This window comes from Microcaecilia unicolor, unplaced genomic scaffold (genome assembly GCF_901765095.1).
Source record: "Microcaecilia unicolor unplaced genomic scaffold, aMicUni1.1, whole genome shotgun sequence".
In the NCBI taxonomy this organism is placed as follows: Eukaryota; Metazoa; Chordata; class Amphibia; order Gymnophiona; family Siphonopidae; genus Microcaecilia; species Microcaecilia unicolor.
This window is the reverse complement of record NW_021963226.1, coordinates 99,344-119,801: the sequence shown is the minus strand read 5'-3', so window position 1 is coordinate 119,801 and position 20,458 is coordinate 99,344. Positions and strand designations below refer to the sequence as shown.

At 40.7% G+C, this 20,458-nt stretch overlaps 1 protein-coding gene across 1 annotated transcript in view; it reads left to right on the top strand.

The window, feature by feature from the left end:
* LOC115459087 (unconventional myosin-Vb-like) overlaps positions 1–20,458 on the top strand; it is a gene marked incomplete at its 3' end in the record, with an annotated part of 135,313 nt that overhangs the window by 15,515 nt on the left and 99,340 nt on the right. The window contains 3 exon segments of the mRNA XM_030188955.1: positions 2,715–2,925; positions 2,928–2,950; positions 12,929–13,013. Of these exon segments, the coding sequence (XP_030044815.1) occupies positions 2,715–2,925; positions 2,928–2,950; positions 12,929–13,013 (319 nt within the window).

Genomic DNA, 20,458 nt, shown 5'->3' with positions numbered 1-20,458 from the left:
CTAGATTTCTACTTATGCACGGGAAAAAAGAACTGACCAAATAAATGTTGGAAATATAGTCAAGATGTAAATTTAGAAACCGCCTGATCTAACTTAAATGTTAATTATTTCCACTTTAACCAACTTCCTTTGGTGATATTTGGATTCTCTCTAATTTGTGGACTGCTGAAAATCAATGTTTATATAAATTCCTTTTGGAATTTAAAAAATTGGAATAATTTACTTTAAAGTTGTTATTTAAAACATTGATGTATCATTCAAAGTATGTTATCTTTGTTTAAAGCAAAATTAATAAAGAAATTAAATTAAAAAAAAGAAGTATACATTTAGTTAGTAGTTACAGGATCTTGGGTATCATGATAGTGAAAAAACATGGTAGTGTTTTGGCAAGTAGATATAGTAGAGGCAGTTTTGGATGTGCGTATAGGAGTTTATATTTGTTGATCATTGTTGTATGCCTTGTTAAAGAGATGAGTCTTCAGTAGAACTCGGAAGTTAGCATACCATAAACATCCATCTTAAACACTAAATAATAACATTATACACGATCTATACAAAACCGAACTCTTATCACATGACTGATTAACCTCTTTGCTATGAATAATCAAGCACTACCACTTTAAACCTTATATCGAATAGGATGTCTCTATAGCCGATGACCTAATGTATGTACAATCCAATTTATTACTCAGGAACCTTCATGCAATACCATAATGTATTCTTCTTTACCATGTATGTATGCACACGGTATATATACACCATGATCTGTCCCATATATGTTATGTTCCAAGTATGTTCCAATTATGTTACCATGTATATATGCACCTTATCGCAATACCATTTGTAATTCTGTTACCCGGAAATGGCAACCACCATTACGGCATATGTAAGCCACATTGAGCCTGCAAATGGTGGGAGAATGTGGGATACAAATGCTACAAATAAATAAATTAGATTATCTGACTCTGAGCAGCCGGGTGCTTGTGCCACTTTAGAATGCACTGGCATAAAGCCTGCATCAGGAACAGCACCAGGAAGTAAATAAGAAAAACCTAATGGGGAAAAAAGGGGGGGGGGGGAGAGGGGTTCAGCTAGTAAATAAAACAAAAAAGGGGGGGGGGGAATGAGTAGGGATTGACCCATCCACAGTTTTCTTCTCTGCCTTCCACTATATATCCCCTTTCTTTTTTATGATTTTACTTTTGTGTTTAAATTTTTCTTTGTTTCTATTATTTTTTAGTTGTGCAGGGAGGGAACCATCTGACCTTTATTTTCACTCATGATTTTTGTTTATTTTTGTAGAACTTGTATAGATACAGCTTTGTGATGTGTCAACATACTGCTTTATAGAATGGGTTATTTCATAGAACAGGATGTTTCCCCAGGACCTTTTTTTGAAAGGGCTTTGTATTGTTTTCATGTTTTTGTAAAGGTTTGATTTATTTATGTTGCACCTGTTAGTCCGTAAACATCATGGAAAACTTTTAGGGCTTGTTTTACAAAGCTGCGCTACCGATTCTCGGTGCAGCAAATGAGAGGAAGTCTATTTAATTCCTGTGGGCTTCCTCTCATTTGCCGCACAGGACTCGCTAGCACGAGCTCTTAGGCCTCCTTTTACTAAGGCGCGCTCATGTTTGTTAGCGCGCGCTAAACATTAGAGACGCCCATAGGAATGTATTGGCGTCTCTAACGTTTAGCACCCACTTTTAGTGCGCGCTAAAAACGTGAGCGCACCTTAGTAAAGGGGGCCTTAGTGTTTTAAAGGCATCTGAACTTTTTGTTGCCAGAAGTGCTATTTCTCTGTGCATCTAAAGTTAATGCCATGACTTTACTCTGTTGTATAGATAATTTATATAAAAGAACTCTTTTAGTGTCTTTATTTTCAGAGGAAGGGTTTTTAGTGTTTTTTTCAATAACGTGTGATGCCCCTTTTATGTGGAACGGGTAGATGTGAAGTGTCTGTTTACGCTTTCCAAAAATACTAGGACTAGCGGGCATGCAATGAAGCTAAATGGTTGTAAATTTAAAACGAATCAGAGAAAATATTTCATCACTCAACGTGTAGTTAAACTCTGGAATTCGTTGCCAGAGAATATGGTAAAGGCGGTTAGCCTAGCGGAGTTTAAAAAAGGTTTGGATGGCTTCCTAAAGAAAAAGTCCTTAGATCATTATTAAATGGACTTGGGGAGAATCCACTATTTCTGGGATTAGCGGTATAGAATGTTTTGTACTTTTTGGGGATCTTGCGAGGTTTGTGACCTGGATTGGCCACTGTTGGAAACAGGATGCTGGGCTCGATGGACCTTTGGTCTTTCCCAGTATGGCAATATATGTACTCTTGTACATTTCTCTGCGTTATTACAACATGTGGCTTGATAGTTTTATTATTCTGTTGGAGGATTTTCAAAGCTGTACTATTACTGTGAATTTGTAGCTGTATCTATTTATACAGAGGTCCTAGGTATATTGTTTTTGGGGAGTTTTTTTTTTTTTTTTTTGGTGATACTGGTTTGAAAGAGGAGGAATAACCTGATGCTGATGGCGATGGTTGAAATGTCGGTTCCACTTACCCAGATGACTGCAACGATCATGAATGCCTGCTGAAGAAGCCTAAGAGAACTCTCTTTTGTTTGTCATGCTTTTCTTCGGGGGTCACTGTGTGCTTTGCTGCGTATGCAAAATTCACATTTTAAAAATGTTTCTTCCATTTACAGAGCAAAGACTACAAGAGCCTGAATGAGCAGCTATCCATGACCGTCTCTGCACATGCAACCGAAGTGGAAAAACTGCAGAAGGAGCTACATCGGCAACAGCAGAGCCAGCAGGGAGGGAACCAGCTGGCCAGCCTGCAAGAGGAGATTGAGGCTCTCCGGCTTGAGCTTGGAAGAGCTCACAGTGAAAGGAAGATTCTAGAAGATACTCACATGAAGAGAAGGAGCAACTACAAAAGGTACCATAGACCTAAAATTAATGCTAACGTAGATGTAGACTGAAACTGCTGAAATGTAAAGACAGGCTGAAAGCGAAGATCTGACTGAACTGTTAAGTCAAAAATTACCCAGTTTTCTTTTTTTTTTTTTTAATTATTTCTTTATTCATATATTTCTGGAACACACTGCCGCGGAACCTGAAAACGATCTACGAAAAACCAGCTTCCGCAAGTTATTGAAGACACATCTTTTTGATAAAATTTACGGAAAGAACCAAAACACATAAAGTCCACACTCACTGTTCAGTAATACATCATACATCCACTTATGAATTCTCAACCCCCTAATCTCACCACACTCATACCTCTACTCACAGAAAAATGTATACCTTTTGTCTTTTTTGTTATCATATAGTGCCCTTTAATTTCCCGTTGTTTCCTTCCAATGTTTCAATGTTCTTTTCCATTGATATATTCCTTAACGATACTTTGATTTTGTCTTGTTTAACTTTTCACAATGTAATCCATAACCTGATTTGTAACAAATTGTATTTCCATCATTCATAATATATTGTAAGCCACACTGAACCCGCAAAAAGGTGGGAAAATGTGGGATACAAATGCAATAAATAAATAAATAAATATATCGTCACAATACGTGAGTATGCAATCGGCATTTATACAAAAGGCAAAAATAAAAAATAAAGAAAAATATCATTAACAGCCTTTCTGTCCACAAGTTTAGGAAATTTGGAATCCAAGAATTTAGAATTTAAAGTAAAACATATAGCAATAATTAAGGACTAGTGGTTGCAACCTCTGGTTCAGACCCCAGCCTGCATTTAGGGAGGGCACACACATTCAATTCCACTCTAGCATCTAGAAATTGTTTTAACTGTTTTGGGTCTACAAATTGAAACTGTTTACCCTCAAGCATTACATTACAATAACAAGGAAAATGTAATATGAAAGTTGCTCCCAGTGCCACCACCCTAGGGCGGAGTTCCAAAAAGGCCCTCAGTCTCATCTGTGTAGGCCTTGAGAGATCAGCAGTTTTCTTTTTTACAGTCTTGACACCATAATCCTATTTCTTCATCCATTTTGCGCCTTCTGTCTCGTCGCACCCTACGCCTGGAATAAACTTCTAGAGCCCCTACGTCTTGCCCCATCCTTGGCCACCTTTAAATCTAGACTGAAAGCCCACCTATTTAACATTGCTTTTGACTCGTAACCAGTTGTAACCACTCGCCTCCACCTACCCTCCTCTCCTCCTTCCTGTACACATTAACTGATTTGATTTGCTAACTTTTTTTTTTGTCTATTAGATTGTAAGCTCTTTGAGCAGGGACTGTCTTTCTTCTATGTTTGTGCAGCGCTGCGTATGCCTTGTAGCGCTGTAGAAATGCTAAATAGTAGTAGGGTATCTAAGTGAGAGGGGCTAAGCTGAACTCGCACCCTTTTTTTGTCATTCATGACAGCTGTGGCAGAAGAATGTAGACTAGTACTAAAAGGTAAAATATGTTCAAGTAGTTGAACAGAGATGATATATTTAAGAGATAAACGAGTGTTTAAGAAGGAAGATTCTACACGAATATTAATAAATAAAAGCAAGAATTGGAAAAATATCTTTTTATTGGACTGTCAATACATTTTTTAGCTAGCTTTTGGAGACCAAAATCTCCTTCATCAGGTCAGAACAGTTTGAGCAAAAGATGACAATATTACTATTAGAATACTAGTTAAAAAGGCCCGTTTCTGAAGGCAAGGAAACGGGCCCTAGGCAGGCAATTCCTCCCCCCCTTCCGCGAACTTGTCCCCCCCCCCCCCCCGGACCGCCGAAAACCGCCCCCCCCCCCAAACCCCCGACAGCCGAAGTGTTGTTGTGCCCTTCGCGTTCCTTCCTCATCATCTTCTCTGGAAGTTCCTCTGCGTGCGTCTGACTTCAGACGCATGCATTGAAACTTGCAGAGAAGATGATTGAGGAAGGAACGCGAAGGGCACAACAACAATTCAGCTGTCAGGGGTTTGGGTCCCCCGTCAGCACAGGTAGTCCACAACAGCGGCAGGAGGGCGGTTTTCGGCAGTCCGGGGGGGGTCGTCGAGGGGGCCGTAGCGGGGGGTGACATGATTCCGAGGCAGGGGGAGGAGTAAGTGTTTCCCTACCCCTTGCCTTGGAATCAGCTGTCATGACGTCAGTGACGTCAGTGCGTGTCTGCCTAGCAGACCACCTCCAACCTAGGGAGCCACGGTCCCAGGCACAGAACGTTGGAGGTAAGAATTATTTATAAAGGATATAAGTGAAACGTAAAAGCAGTGAAAGTCTTAAGGAGAAAGGTGAGGGGGGGGGGGGGGAGGAGGGAGAACAGAGGAGAGAGATGAATTGGGGTGATCAGAAGGTGACAGAGCAGTACAGTTTTATGGTTTATAAAGTTGTAAAGTATCATATTTTATCTTCAAACATTTAATGTTCCTGGACTTTTTTTTTATTATTTCCTCTTAGTATTCTGAACGTAAGGTCATTGATACAGTGCGTCCCGAAAAGTGCTCCCCACGGAAGTGTCAATTTTGTTTGCTTAGTGGCATCTGATCTTATCTCTGTGTGACTTGATTCTAGTCTTCAACATCTGGCTGTCTCTTCTAACTTAGCACCTGTCCTCACATTTTCTGCATTGAATAATATATATTATATTTCAGGAACAGCATGAGTAGGATCTCCTTATGTTGTTTTTCCCATGTGGGTAACAGTGGGGTCCTGTGATATGTACTTGCACAGTTTGCAGCTTGGTATATTGCAAGGCCTTATTCCATTCTCTTCTTTTGAGTTTCTGTTCTGAGTTTGCTTTTCACGAATGACTGCTTCAGATTAGGTGATTGACCAAGGCCAACAGTGGTGGAGCAGGAAATATCTCCTTCAGCAATTCATCCTGAATCGGTGGTTATAGATCTTCTATGTTTTTTTCAGTTTTTCCAGCTCTTGATTTTGACACTATAAGAGAGACCTCTCTGAGGTTTTCTTTTCTTTATATTGCAGTAGGTTTTCCCTGGATGTTTTAAATGAAAGGCAATCTTCTGGAGATGATTTTGTGGTTGTAGCTTTTTTTGTTTTGTTTTGTTTTGTTTTCTGTGATGGATTCAGTGATTAGTTATGAGATGGATATTCCTGTCTCTTGGAACCCAGCATGTACAGTATATCATATGGATTTTTTTGTATGTGAGTTGTAGAAGTTTGGTATTGTGGAGGCAGTAGCATCTGTCAGTTGGTTTCCTGTTTGTATATAGCCATTGCTGATCAAAGCTGTGGTGTTCAGAAAAAGAACTGTGAAATGTTTTGAAGGTCTTCTCTCCCAGAGTTCAAATCATGAAATGTTCTCGACGTGCCAGTAATATTTAAACTAGCTGATATTTAGCTGGCAGCGATCAAAGTTTAGTTAAACACCGGCTGAATTGTGCCTGGATATTCAGTAGGGGGCCTATCTGGATGCCGGCATTGCAGATAGATACCCGGGAGTTATCCAAGTACCACAGTACCCAACTAGATAATCAGCAACCACCCGGGAGTTATATGACTACCATAGTACCAGGAAAAGATATCCAGCAGCCATCTGGGCACAAGGTAGCCACCCAGGAGTTATCCAAATACCACAGTACCTAGAGAGATACCCAGCAGCCATCGTGTTCTAAGTTACTGCCCTGAGTTAACTGGATAGTTATTCCAGTACCTCTGCTGAATATTAGCAGTGCCTTGGGTAACCCTCAGCTCCACCCTGAATCTATCCCTAAACTGCCACAGCAGCAACTGGATAGTGCCACTATGGTCCCTGGATTTTTAGTGGCACTAGCTGGTTATGTGCTGCTAAAAATCCAGGGATCAAGTATTGGGCATGATTCCAGCACACCAAATAGAAGGCCTTGTCTTTTTAAGAAATAAGATTGGGGAAACAAAAGGTAGGTGGGAATCCTAGTGTGATTGAGCTCAACCATACATCCATTCCAAGTCGATAAAAGAGGAGGGCGGGGATTAGGGAAGGCAGAGGGAATTAAGATATAGCAGAATTAGAAAAGGTGCAGAGAAGGGCGATGAAAATAATAAAGGGGATGGGACGACTTCCCTATGAGGAAAGGCTAAAGCAGTTAAGGCCCTTTAGCTTGGTGAAGAGATGGCGGAAAGGGGGGGATATGATAGAGGTCTATAAAACACTGAGAGGAGTAGAACAGGTAGAGATGAATTGCTTGTTTACTCTTTCTAAAAATACTAGGACTAGGAGGCACGCAATGAACTACTAAGCAGTAAATTTAAAGCAAACCAGAGAAAATATTCTTCACTCAATATGTAAGTAAACTCTGGAATTCGTTACCAGAGAATGTGTTAAAAGCAGTTAGCTTAGCAGGGTTTAAAAAGGTTTGGCTAATTTCCTAAAAGAAAAGTCCATAAGCCATTATTAAGATAAGCAGTGGATTTTTCCAAGTCTGTTTCTAGGATAAGCAGCATAAAAATTGTTTTACTGTTCTGGGATCTTGCCAGGTACTTGTGACCTGGATTGGCCACTGTTGGAAAGAGGTTACTGGGCTTGATGGACCTTTGGTCTGTCCCAGTATGGCAACACTTGATCATATTTATAAGGGTGTGGGGGAGAATAGAGAATACTGGATGTTAATATCCATTGTTATGTTAAGTAATAGAGTTGTATAAAGTTTTTGATTGAAATAGTACGTATAGGTGCATTGTGGATCTTGGATAACTAATAAGAAGTTGTTAAAAAAAAAAAAAAAAATAGTTAATGGGATGTAACCAAAGGAAAACCTCAGAGAGCCTCCTCATAGTGAGATACAATTCAGAGCTAGAAAAACCTTTAAAAGACTTATAGTCACTATTCCAAGAAGATGAATTGCTGGAGGAGATATTTACTGCTCTACCAAGGTTGGCCTTCTGACAACCACCCAATCTGAAGAAGTAATTAGTGGGGGAAAAAAAGCAGACTCCTATCAGAAGCTCAAAAAGAGTAGAATGGCACAAGAAGTTCTTGCAATATATCAATCTGAAAATTGTGCCAACACATATCAGAGGACCCCACAGATACCCACTTTGGAAAAATGTTTAGTATAAGGGATCCTACTCATGCTCTTCTCAAAGGTGAGGGCAGTAGCTAAGCTGGGGAGAGAGGCCAGATGTTAGACAAGAATCAGTTCACACAGCAGGTATAAGATCAGATGTCACAAAGCAAACCAGAGATAGAAAACGTTTGAAGTTAAAATAAGATACTTTGGACTTTTTTCAAGGCCTCTCAGTACCCTTCTCCACCACCGCCAACTCCAGGCTCCGCTCATTCTGCCTCGCCTCACCCTATGCCTGGAACAACCTTCCTGAGCCCTTACGCCAAGCCCCCTCCCTGCCCGTCTTCAAGTCTTTGCTTAAAGCCCACCTCTTCAATGCTGCTTTCAGCACCTAACTCTCACCTTTCAGGAAATCCAGATTGTCCCAATTTGACTGGCCCTATCGGACTGTGACTGTTCACTTGTCCTCTAGATTGTAAGCTCTTTGAGCAGGGACTGTCCTTTATGTTAAATTGTACAGCGCTGCGTAATCCTAGTAGCGCTTTAGAAATGTTAAGTAGTAGTAGTAGTAAGGCCGTGCTAGCGATTCCTGTGCGGCAAGTGAGAGGAAGCCCATTCAATTCCTATGGGCTTTCTCTCATTTACTGCACAGGAATCGCTAGAGTGGCTTTGTAAAAGAAGCCCTTTGTAACTAATGAGAGAGGACCTCAAGATCTGGTTTTCCGATCACATTGTAAAAACCATATTCCTCTGTCACCACCTGATCACCCAATCCACCTCCTCTCTGTACTCCTTTCCTATTCCTACCCCTACCTTTCCCCTTGAGACTTTCATTGCTTTTATGTTTCACTTATATATTCTGATATTGTTATCTTTTGCTCATACTGTCCTGATCTGTGGAAGGAGGTTCTGGCCGGCAAAAGCTAGTCAAAAGATGCAAAAGATGTATAAAATTGACTCGGACTTTAGAGGATGACACATTGGATGTTAGACCTACGATTGTTATTGTGAACTTTGTTCTGGAACCTGATCGAGACTGGGTCTTAAAGCTTTTCTTTCAGCATGGAGATACTATGTTCCTTGATTGTAAGATTAGATTATATGATTAGAGTGGTCTCTGATGTGGCGAGACCTACTCAAAAGCGACATCAGCAATTTTTGAAATTATGCACTCACATAATACAATTAGCCTTTTTAGGCTTAACTATCCCTGTACATGCGTTGTCAAATTGAACTGGTCATTTTTCTAGTTTTCTAGATTCTAAGTTAACAGGCTTACCCTCTTCTCCAAGCACTCTACCAAAACATCCACACCCTTGTCACCTCTTGTTTAGACTACTGCAATCTGCTTCTTGCTGGCCTCCCACTTAGTCACCTCTCCCCTCTCCAGTCGGTTCAAAACTCTGCTGCCCGTCTCATTCCGCCAGGGTCGCTTTACTCATACTACCCCTCTCCTCAAGACCCTTCACTGGCTCCCTATCCGTTTTCGCATCCTGTTCAAACTTCTTCTACTAACCTATAAATGTACTTACTCTGCTGCTCCCCAGTATCTCTCTACACTCGTCCTTCCCTACACCCCTTCCCGTGCACTCCGCTCCATGGATAAATCCTTCTTATCTGTTCCCTTCTCCACTACTGCCAACTCCAGACTTGAGCCTTCTGTCTCGCTGCACCCTACGCCTGGAATAAACTTCCTGAACCCCTACGTCTTGCCCCATCCTTGGCCACCTTTAAATCTAGACTGAAAGCCCACCTCTTTAACATTGCTTTTGACTCGTAACCACTTGTAACCACTCGCTTCCACCTACCCTCCTCTCTTCCTTCCCGTTCACATTAATTGATTTGATTTGCTTACTTTATTTATTTTTTGTCTATTAGATTGTAAGCTCTTTGAGCAGGGACTGTCTTTCTTCTATGTTTGTGCAGCGCTGCGTATGCCTTGTAGCGCTATAGAAATGCTAAATAGTAGTAGTAGTAGAGGCCAGAGGATATAAAGAGACTAAACTAACAAAAGAACACACAGAATTGATATCTTTGGTTTAGGGGACATTTCATTAGCAAGCACAAGCCTTCGGCATTGTATTGTGCAGGTGATGGACTGCTAACAGAGGCCTTTTCTATCATTAGCTCTGAGTGGTACTCTCTGGGCTCTCTGAAGATGGTTTGATTTAGCGGCATGAGAGGCATTTAGGAAGCATAATAACCAAGGGTGACACTGGTTGTAGACAAGCAGCCCAACAGTGGTAGGAATAAATTTATTAGTTGCGTTGACACTCTACAAAATGATTTAATCTGGAAGTGCTCCTTATGTCCTTTTTTTCCCCCTTCTGGACTTGAAAGCCTTGTTCTTAATTCCCTTCATTAATCTGTCATAGAACAGGCCAGTTTCACAGACTAAATAACTTTCCAGCTACAGAGAAACTTTTGGTGTAGCTTTTGAGCAAGATGATGGGAAAGATTATATTGTATTTAATAATTTGGTCTACTGCATACAGTAAAAGAGTTAAAAATTATAGAAAAGGGTAATTCAACAAGCTGTATGAAGTACATGCCACGGGTTTTGCACAGAGGTGCATTTCACCTTATACATCTGTCTGGGGTCTCCTTCCAGCCGCATTTACCCGATCCGTGATCAGCTCCAAGTCTGTGGGTGGCCATGCTTTTATGTGAATTCTCAGGATTTCGTTGAAAAAAGGACACTTTATGTTTAAAATAATTGTTTATTGAGCATAATTTTGCAATACACAACATGAAAACCATAAGAGCAGCTCTTTCCCCAGTAAAGCTGCAAATTAACATCATGTCTGTAGTTTTAGGCTTTATTTAGAGCTTTACCCCTCACTTGCCCCATCCTTCCTTAAATGTTTATTTTGTATACAATACAGAGTTGGCACCAGGGCCGCTGAGAGGGGGGGCGTGGGGGCAAGATTCCCCTGGGCCTGGCCTCCCAGGGGGGCCTGGCACCAGGGTCTGTCTGACTCCTGCTCCTTTCAGGACCTGGGTGATCGCATCCAAACAGGAGCAGGAGAGAGAAAACTCCAGTGCTGGGCCCCCCTTAGAGGCTGGGGAAGAGCAGACACATAAGTACATAAGTAATGCCACACTGGGAAAAGACCAAGGGTCCATCGAGCCCAGCATCATGTCCATGACAGCGGCCAATCCAGGCCAAGGGCACCTGGCAAGCTTCCCAAACGTACAAACATTCTATACATGTTATTCCTGGAATTGTGGATTTTTCCCAAGTCCATTTAGTAGTGGTTTATGGACTTGTCCTTTAGGAAACCATCTAACCCCTTTTTAAACACTGCCAAGCTAACCGCCTTCACCACGTTCTCCGGCAACGAATTCCAGAGTTTAATTATGGTTGGGTGAAGAAAACGTTTCTCCGATTTGTTTTAAATTTACTACACTGTAGTTTCATCGCATGCCCCTAGTCCTAGTATTTTTGGAGAGCGTGAACAGACGCTTCACATCCACCTGTTCCACTCCACTCGTTATTTTATATACCTCTATCATGTCTCCCCTCAGCCGTCTCTTCTCCAAGCTGAAAAGCCCTACCCTCCTTAGTCTTTCTTCATAGGGAAGTCATCCCATCCCCGCTATCATTTTAGTCACCCTTCGCTGCACCTTTTCCAGTTCCACTATATCTTTCTTGAGACACAGGGCTTTGGGGCCTCAGGTTTGGCTGGCGGGGATCCCCAAGCCCCGCCAGCAGAAGCCTTCCTTCAGTGTTGTTCTCCACCGCATTGCCTGCACTGTGGCTGCTTTTCCCCTCACGTTGCACATGCCCCAGGCCTGGCTCAGTCTCTCAGCGGCCCTGGTTGGCTCTATTTCTTTCTCAATGAACAATTTGCATTTTATTCCTCTCCTGATATTTCCTTGAGCCAGGTCTCAATTTATTAGTGGTCTATGCAGAACTGTGTCAGAGGCTTTGCTAAAATCTAAATACACGATAAGAACATAAGAATAGCTATACTGGGTCAGACCAATGGTCCATCTAACCCAGTATCCTGCTTCCAACAGTGGCCAATCCAGGTCACAAGTACCTGGCTGAAACCCAAATAGTAGCAACATTCCATGCTACCAATCCCGGGGCAAGCAGTGGCTTCCCCATGTCCATCTCAATAACAAGATTATGAACTTTTTCTCCAGGAACTTGTCCAAACCGTTTGTAAATCCAGATATACTAACCACTGTTACCACATCCTCTGGCGGCGAGTTCCAGAGCCTAACTATTCTTTGACTGAAAAAATATTTCCTCCTATTGTTTAAAAAGTAATTCCATGTAATTTCATTGAGTATCCCTAGGTCTTTGTACTTTTTGAAAGAGTGAAAAATCGATTTACTTTTACTCGTTCTACACTATTCAGGATTTTATAAGACCTCAATCGTATCTCTCCTCTGCCGTCTCTTTTCCAGGCTGAAGAGCCCTAACCTCTTTAGCCTTTCTTTATATGAGAGGAATTCCATCCCCGTTATCATTTTGGTCATTTTACTCCCTGGGTCTTTTACCACTTACTGCCCCTTAATAGCGTGTCTGCTAGAAATAAGAATTCCCACTCCATCGGCTCTTGCATATTACCTGTATGGAATACATGTGGATAATCTCTAGTTGTTAATAGCTCTTCATGAATCATCTTCATTTTCTTGAATGAAGATAACATGAAGACTAAACCTTCTCCATTCCTTTGCCAAATATTGCATTTTATTTCCAAGTTTATCCCTTTAATGTTCAAGGTTGCCAAATTACACTTGGCCTCTTCCCCCTTTGTGGTACCCTCCTTTTGTGTGAGTCGAGTACTGCTTCATTCACAAGATTTTAGTTAAAGAGCAGGCAGGTGAAATAGAATCCTCTGCCCTGAGAAGATGGGCATTGAATTGACCTACATACAGAGGCAGAAAGAGAGAGAAGAAAATACTACTTTTGTTTTTCTTTGTAATTCTTAGAGAGTATCGAATCTGGAAGAAGAGAATGTTCTCTTGAAAGATGAAAAAGAAGAGCTCAACAATAGAATCCTCTGCAAATCTGAAGGTGAGAGGACATTTAAGACCTCCGAAATCAATGTTATATAGATGATTCATGAATTGGAAGGTACACATTTTAGAAATATGTTTTCATGTAATGTCCGTGACCAGCCAGCTAAAGAAGGGTGAGCCAAAAATCACCAATGACAAAGACAATTTAAACCAAGCACCCTTCCCTGTTATCAAAGGTTTATTGGAATGTGGGGGAGAGAGACTAACTTTTCTCTCTCATCTGTGAAATACTACTGTATCTTAAAGAGAGTTTAACTGTTTTAAAATGTTTTATTTTAATTTTGTAACCTTGTTGTATGTTATGAGATTTTTTTGTTTTTGTAAGCTACTCTTGAGTATCTTTAAGAACTGGGAGCTATACATGAGTTCTGTTAAAATTACACTAAGAAGTGTCCCCATCTAAGTGTACATTAAGACTTTGTAAGGTCTGCAAGCATGTGTAAAGCATGAGTAGAAGGAATTGCATTGTTTTTCTGTTTTCAGTTCTCCTACAAACTGTCTGGACTTAGCCAGAAGGGGGAGTTGGAGGGCTTCAGAAAATGCCTTAACAAGGGAGTATTTATACACTACAGGAGCGTAGCTGGAGTTTTAGGTTTGTATTGAACAATGAGAGGGTTTTTCAGAATATGACACTATTCCTTTACATGAAGAAATAGCTTCATGTAGGGGGTGGTAGTGTGAAACCGGATTTTGTTCTGGAATCAGGAAACAGCAGTGTTGAATCAAGTGTAGGATCTGATTGTGGACCAGATGAACAGACTTTCTATGGAATGAACTCCAAATGGACCTGTTTGGTCAGCAAAGATATGTCTCCTGGATGACCTTAATATCTTGGTCTCATTGTAGGAGCTTCTGGAGGCAAATCTGCCTCCCTCAAGTCCACCAGATAACTATTCTGAGACACTTTCGTGGATCAGGGCCTCAGTCGTTCTCCTGGAGGTCTTGAGCCTCAGATCCTTATGGTCATGGATTTGATCCCCATCAGCCAGAGCCGGTGTTAAACATGCTGAGGCCCCAAAGCCCACCATTAGACTGTATCATCTTCAACTTCAGGTAGACTTGGGGGACCCCCAGTAGCATGGAGGCCTAGGTCAATTGCTCTATTTGCACCTCCCCGACACCAGCCCTGCCATCAACCTTGACAAAATATCCCCTCTTCTCCCTTTGGATCCTTCTGAGCCCTTAGGGCTGTTTTTTTCTGAGTGGTTCTTGTGAAAATAATTCAGTAGCTTGTTGACATGGACACTTCCTGTTGGTTCCCAGCTGTGTTCCTCTGGACCATATCACTTCACTGAGCTAGGTAAATAATTGTCCACACATATAATTTGAATCAAGGACTTGAGTGATAAACTTCTGGTGTTCTAAACAAGGGGCATATACCCATTGATTACGACATTCCTTCTTCTAGGATGGCTGCAATGGTACTGCCTGCCTTTATTAAAAGCCAGAAACCTCAAGAGAATGTATGAGGGTGAATGGATTATGTGGATCTGATAAAATAAGCAGTGGGTTTTTAAGGCTCAGCCCTTGGGCCTAGTAGATTTTGTGTCCTATATGACGCTTCCCTTGAATTTAAGTTAAAGTGTGAAGAGTATGTGACAGTCAGAGGTGTTACCCGCCCCTCTGTCTGTGTATCTGACAAAGAAGTGGAGCAGCTGCTTGACTCCCAATCAAAAGGGACAAGGAGAGAGAAACCCCACTCTGGAATTGGATGACCAAAAGAGATGTTGTGTACTCGATTATCCCTACTGGGAAGAATCTGTGTGGAACTGGATCTCTGAGAGGAGAGACACTGTGTTTTATTCGGAAGGGAACAGGTTTTCCCTGGTGTCTGGGAAACCCTTCACCCTAAAGAGACTGATTAATATTGAAATGGACCACAAACGTAGATAAAGGAATATCTGTGGAGTATTACAGTGAACATTCAATGCTGTACAATGTCGTAACAGAAACAGTACCTCAGAGCAGTAATTGTTTTCGCACTTATCTTCAGTAAAGTGAGTTGAAGCACCTATATTAGTTTCTGATGATTGTTTAAAGGGACCTCTGTGTCAGGACTTTGAAGGGAAATTCCTTCAGAGAGAACCTAAGGGCATAAGAACAACGGGTGGCAGGGAGAGAAGGAAAGGAAGAGATAAGAACATAGGCATTGCTATATTGGGACAGATCGAAAGTCTATCAAGTCCAGTATCCTGTTTCCAACAGTGGCCAATCCAGGTCCAAGTGCCTGACAAGATCCCAAAAGAGTAAAACGGATTTTATGCTGCTTATCCTAGAAATAAGCAGTGGATTTTCCCAAGTCCATCTTAATGATGGCTTATGGACTGTTCTTTTTTGAATTTGTCCAAACCTTTTTTAAGCTAACTGCTTTTATCACATTCTCTGGCAATGAATTCCAGAGTTTAATTACACATTGCGTAAAGAAATATTTTCTGCAATTTGTTCTAAATTTACTACTTAATAGCTTCATTGTGTGCCTCCAAGTCCTTGTATTTTTAAAGAGTAAAGGGAGTCACATCTGCCCATTCCACTCCACTCAGTATTTTATAGACCTGTTTCCTTGGATAAGAGTGTGCATGCAGTGAGCAAATAAGGGAGAGGACTTGGAGAAATAAGTGTTCTGGGTGGGCCTAGGGGTGTAAATCCTCTGATGGACCACCTCAAAACTGGTAAGACCCCTCTTAAAATCGAATGCCACCAATTTCACTTGTTCTACAATTACAAAGGATTCATGACTTTGTGATTGGGCATCTTTTGCTCCTCTTGAGTCTGGTTCAGACATAGACTTTATCCCCATTGCAAACTGAAGAGTCTCTTGTCATTTCTTGTCACGTGTTTCTTCTGAGACTTCTCTCTCTGCCTTTTGTGGAGAAATAAGGTAGTATATAAGAATAGAATAGAATGCACGAGCAACAGAGGTATCGCTTAAGAATCATTCATTCTGTCTGCCATGGATTGAGGATGGTAAGTTGAGGACAAATGGATCTGGGTGTCCAGGGGTTTCGTAACCACTTGCCAGAACTATGCAAGAAACTAAGTACCTTGGTCATAGATGATATATATATATGGGGTAATAACAAAGGAAGGTAGACCGACAGGTGGTGATCAAGGGGCCATCTTAGAAGAGGAGTATGCCAGGATTATAGATTCCCTTTGCAACAATGGTAACTGTTTAATGAAGTTCAAGTAGATCCACTCCCAGGGCTTAAGTGTAGGCAGAAGCATTAAAAGTTTTTGAGGGCTTTCCCATGGCACATTCCCAGCTAATTATCTTGTCCTATGGATTCCAGGGTGCCCAGTTGTGAATCATGGCTGCTTCGGCGCACTTCAAGGCAATATGGTCCCTTTGGATACATGTTCTTTATTCCTCTTAAAAATGCATCTCCTAAGCCATTTCCACCTTGTTCCTTCCCTAGACCCTAGTGGTCTTGTTCAGATTCATTGCAGGATAGGCCCACCTTTACCTGCTCCTGGATGTCTAGTTTTTTTAATACATATGCATACATAGTGAAGGGGACTCACAAAATAGGCAGATGGTGTTCTTAAGGTTCAAATATTTATTAGCATCCAAGACTCGACGCAGGCTGTGTTTTGGCCTCTAGCTTGCATCAGGAGTCTAAAAACAATCATCTGACATACAATAAGCTATACAAATATAGAAACATAAAAATATATAAAATGACAGGGGAGATTAGAAACAATTGTAGTAAAAATGATTCTGTCTTGCACATCAGATTGGAATATGAAATGAAAAGACTTATGCAGACATTAAAAGTATGGAAACCACCCCAAAAGAATTCTAACCCAATACAAATATATCAGCAGTCATTAAAAACACATACAGTGGTTTGCAATCAATACAAATAAATCAGCTGTATACTGTGGATTTGGTGAATGAAAGTTAACTTTTAGTCTAGGTTTTACTGACCATTTGTAGATTTGGATTTATTTATAGGATTTACAATTCAATGAAGCATTAATACAAATGAATCATCTGTAAAAAACACATAAGTAGTTTGCAATCAATATCATCAGTCTGATCAGATCTAATAAAGAAAAACAAGCTACTTCAGTAAATAATAAACTCATATCATACGTATGATCTTAATTAACAGAAAGTAAGCAGCAATGTCCTAAGAGAAGCTAAGTCTTAAAACTTGAGAGTATAATAAGCTCATATCATGAATCATGATCTTAAGAAGCACAGAGTAAGAAAAATGTCTTAACAGAAGTCCTAACGCTTGAGAGAGAAAGCTTAAAATACATTAAAACATAGAAAAGAATCTAAAAAATACCTCAAATGGATGTTCACAGACAAATTGAGTATTGTGTCTGTGAAATGAGACAGAAATGCAAATATATGAGAAACAGGTGTCACTTTTGCACTACGGTCTGTGCCCTGAAGAGCACAGGTACAAATCAAAGTAGAATATACTCAAAAAGTAGCACATATGAGTTGTCTTGTTGGGCAGACTGGATGGACCGTGCAGGTCTTTTTCTGCCGTCATCTACTATGTTACTATACTATATAAGCTAGGGTGTGTTAACCTCACCATCTTTACACTTTGGTTTCACTATCACCTTGGTTTTTTCACGTAGGTGCCTCAGTTCTATGAGATGTCTTACTACATGGTGTAACTGCACATCTGAGCATACCATTTTGGTCACTTCCTAATTAACACATAAGTTTTTCTTCAGTACTGTTTTTGTTTTATTAAACACATATTGTCAACTGTTTTATTCTCTAGGTTACATTAAGCATCTCTTTATTTGTTCTATTTGGCATTTTCAGTCTCATTAAGATCAGGTTTGTGATATGAGTTTATTATACTCGCTTATGTTTTATGACTTCAGTTTGTCTTTGGACATTTCTGCTTACTTTCTGTTAGTTAAGATCATATGCATGATATGAGTTTATAACTAAATACACTGCAGTAGTTTGTATTTTTTTATTAGATTTGATCAGACTGATATTGATTGCATACTACTGTATGTGTTTTTAATTACAGTTGATCACTTGTATTGGATACAGCCAATTTATTTACATTGATTGCAAACCACTGTATGTGTTTTTAATTACAGCTGATATGGGTTAGAATTCCATTGGGGTGGTTTCCATACTTATAGGACTAGATTCTGTAATCACTCCTAAAACTTGACACTGAAACAAAATGCGCCTAGGCATATTCTATAAAGTACACCTAAATTAAACGTACTTTATAGAATAAGCCTAAATTTCCATGCAGTTTATAGAATACGCCGATCAACCTTATTTCTATATATAAAAGGCACCACCAACGTTCTAAATGAAGCCTCCAGCCGGAAGTGCGAAGGGGGAGAGATATCCGGTTTCCCCATGAGTGTCTGCCCCGCCCTCGCTCTCTCTGTACACAAACAGTGAAGGAAAACACAGCAAAGCACGAAATCAAATCGCTCTCTCTGTAACAGTGAAGGACTCAGAGGGGGGAGGGGAGAGGGGAGAGAGGGCAGAAGCCCTCACTATCTCTATACACAAACACAGCACAGCAGGAACTTAACACTGAAGGACTCGACTCTGAGGGGGGAGGGGACGAGAGCAGAGAGGAAGGGAGAGAGGGCAGAGGGCAGGGACACACACACTCCCACATGCACACAGAGAAAACCTTGCTAGCCCCCGTTTCATTTGCATCAGAAACGGGGCTTTTTTACTAGTATGTTACTAAATTTAGTTGCTGGTAGTAAACTTGGTGTAAATGCCAACGCCTAAATTACGCGTGGACCGGTTGTATTCTATACAACACACATAGATTGTAGAAACGCCATGATCCACCCATTGTCACACCCATTTTTCAGCTATGTGACTTAGAATATACATGCATCACATTACAGAATATGCTTAGACTGTTCTGCGCATAAATTCTAATTAATGCTAATTAGTGTCAGTAATTGCTTGTTAGAGTGGCAATTATTGGCACTGATTGGCTTGTTAAGTAATTAAGATGTGTGTGCTAATCAAGAATATGACTTGGATTTGCACGTACAACTTAGGTTGCACTATATAGAATCCTAGGGTTAATGTCTGGATATGTCTTTTAATTTCATATTCCAATCTGATGTGCAAGACAGTCTCATTTTTCATTTTTATTACAACTGCTTCTCATCTCCCCTATCATTTTATATATTTTATGTTTCTTATATTGTGTAGCTTATTGTATGTCAGATGATTGTTTTTAGACTCCTGATGCAGGCGGCCCATGTCAAGTCTTGGGTGCTAATAAAAATTTGAACCGTAAAGAGCATCGTCTTCCTATTTTGTTGAGACCCCTTCACTGTGTTTCCGTCTGTCTTTGGTCTGCGGATGTCTTTTCTTCTGTGTTCCTTCTAATTTTCTTAGTGCCATGACAAAATTCTCTGGTCAGAGGATTGGCCTCTTATTCTGATGCCTCTTCTCCCTCTCTCTGAGATAAGGCTTGTGCTTGTTATTCTGAGACCCTGGTAAGTCAGCAACAAATGTAAACCAATCAAAAGAGAGAGAGAGACCAGTGTACTTGCCTGGTGTTTATAATTTAATGTTGGTTTAAGAAATTACAGGTTCTTGAGAACCTGAACTTGGTGACATGTTATTTCTAGAAGGTGGTGCTGTTTTGCAAATGCCATTTTTATAACTGACAGTTTTTTGTCATATATGTAATAATTTCAGGTAGTATTAGTTTCTGGAGTAAAAAGCAGACGGATGAAAAAGATTCCATAGTACAATCCTACCTGGTGTTTATTGGGTTTGGGGAACAAGGGAGGGAAGAAGTGGCAATGCCGTATTAAGAGGATGGGTCTGGCTGCGGCAAAATCTACTATAGCCTTGAAATGGAAACAGACAAAGGGCCCGGTGGGGCAGGATTGGATAGAGAGACTTAAAGTGGTGGTCACAATGGAGAAATTAACAGATAGGCGCAGAGGGCGATATCGCCCTACAGCAGAGGAATGGATACATTTGGATGGAGTAATGGGAAGAGTATAGGAATATGGACTGTAGAAAACTGAGGAGTGGGGAAGGGGGGGAGGTTGGGGGGAGGTAGGGGGGTGGGTAAAGGGAGGGGTAGGATACAAGGGGATTGATGTACGGGAGAAAATGCAAGGATGTAATGTGTTGTTAAGTTGGATTGATGGATAGCATTGGAGTCTGTGGACTCAAACTGTTGCTATTTGACTGTTTAATAAAAATCAAAAAGGGGGGGGGAGAATATAAGATGAGCAGGGGAGGGGGGAGTTGTTTTGGGTGGGAGGGTGAGTGGGTAGGGAGAAAATTATCAAAAATGATTGTGATTTACAGTTGATGTTGGACTTTATTTGTTTGGAATATCAGAGCAGTCTGTTGGCTGCACTGGCAAGTATTGTATTTTTCCATATGTTGTGTTCAATAAACATTTTCAAATTAAAAAAAAAAAGATTCCATAGTACAATGGT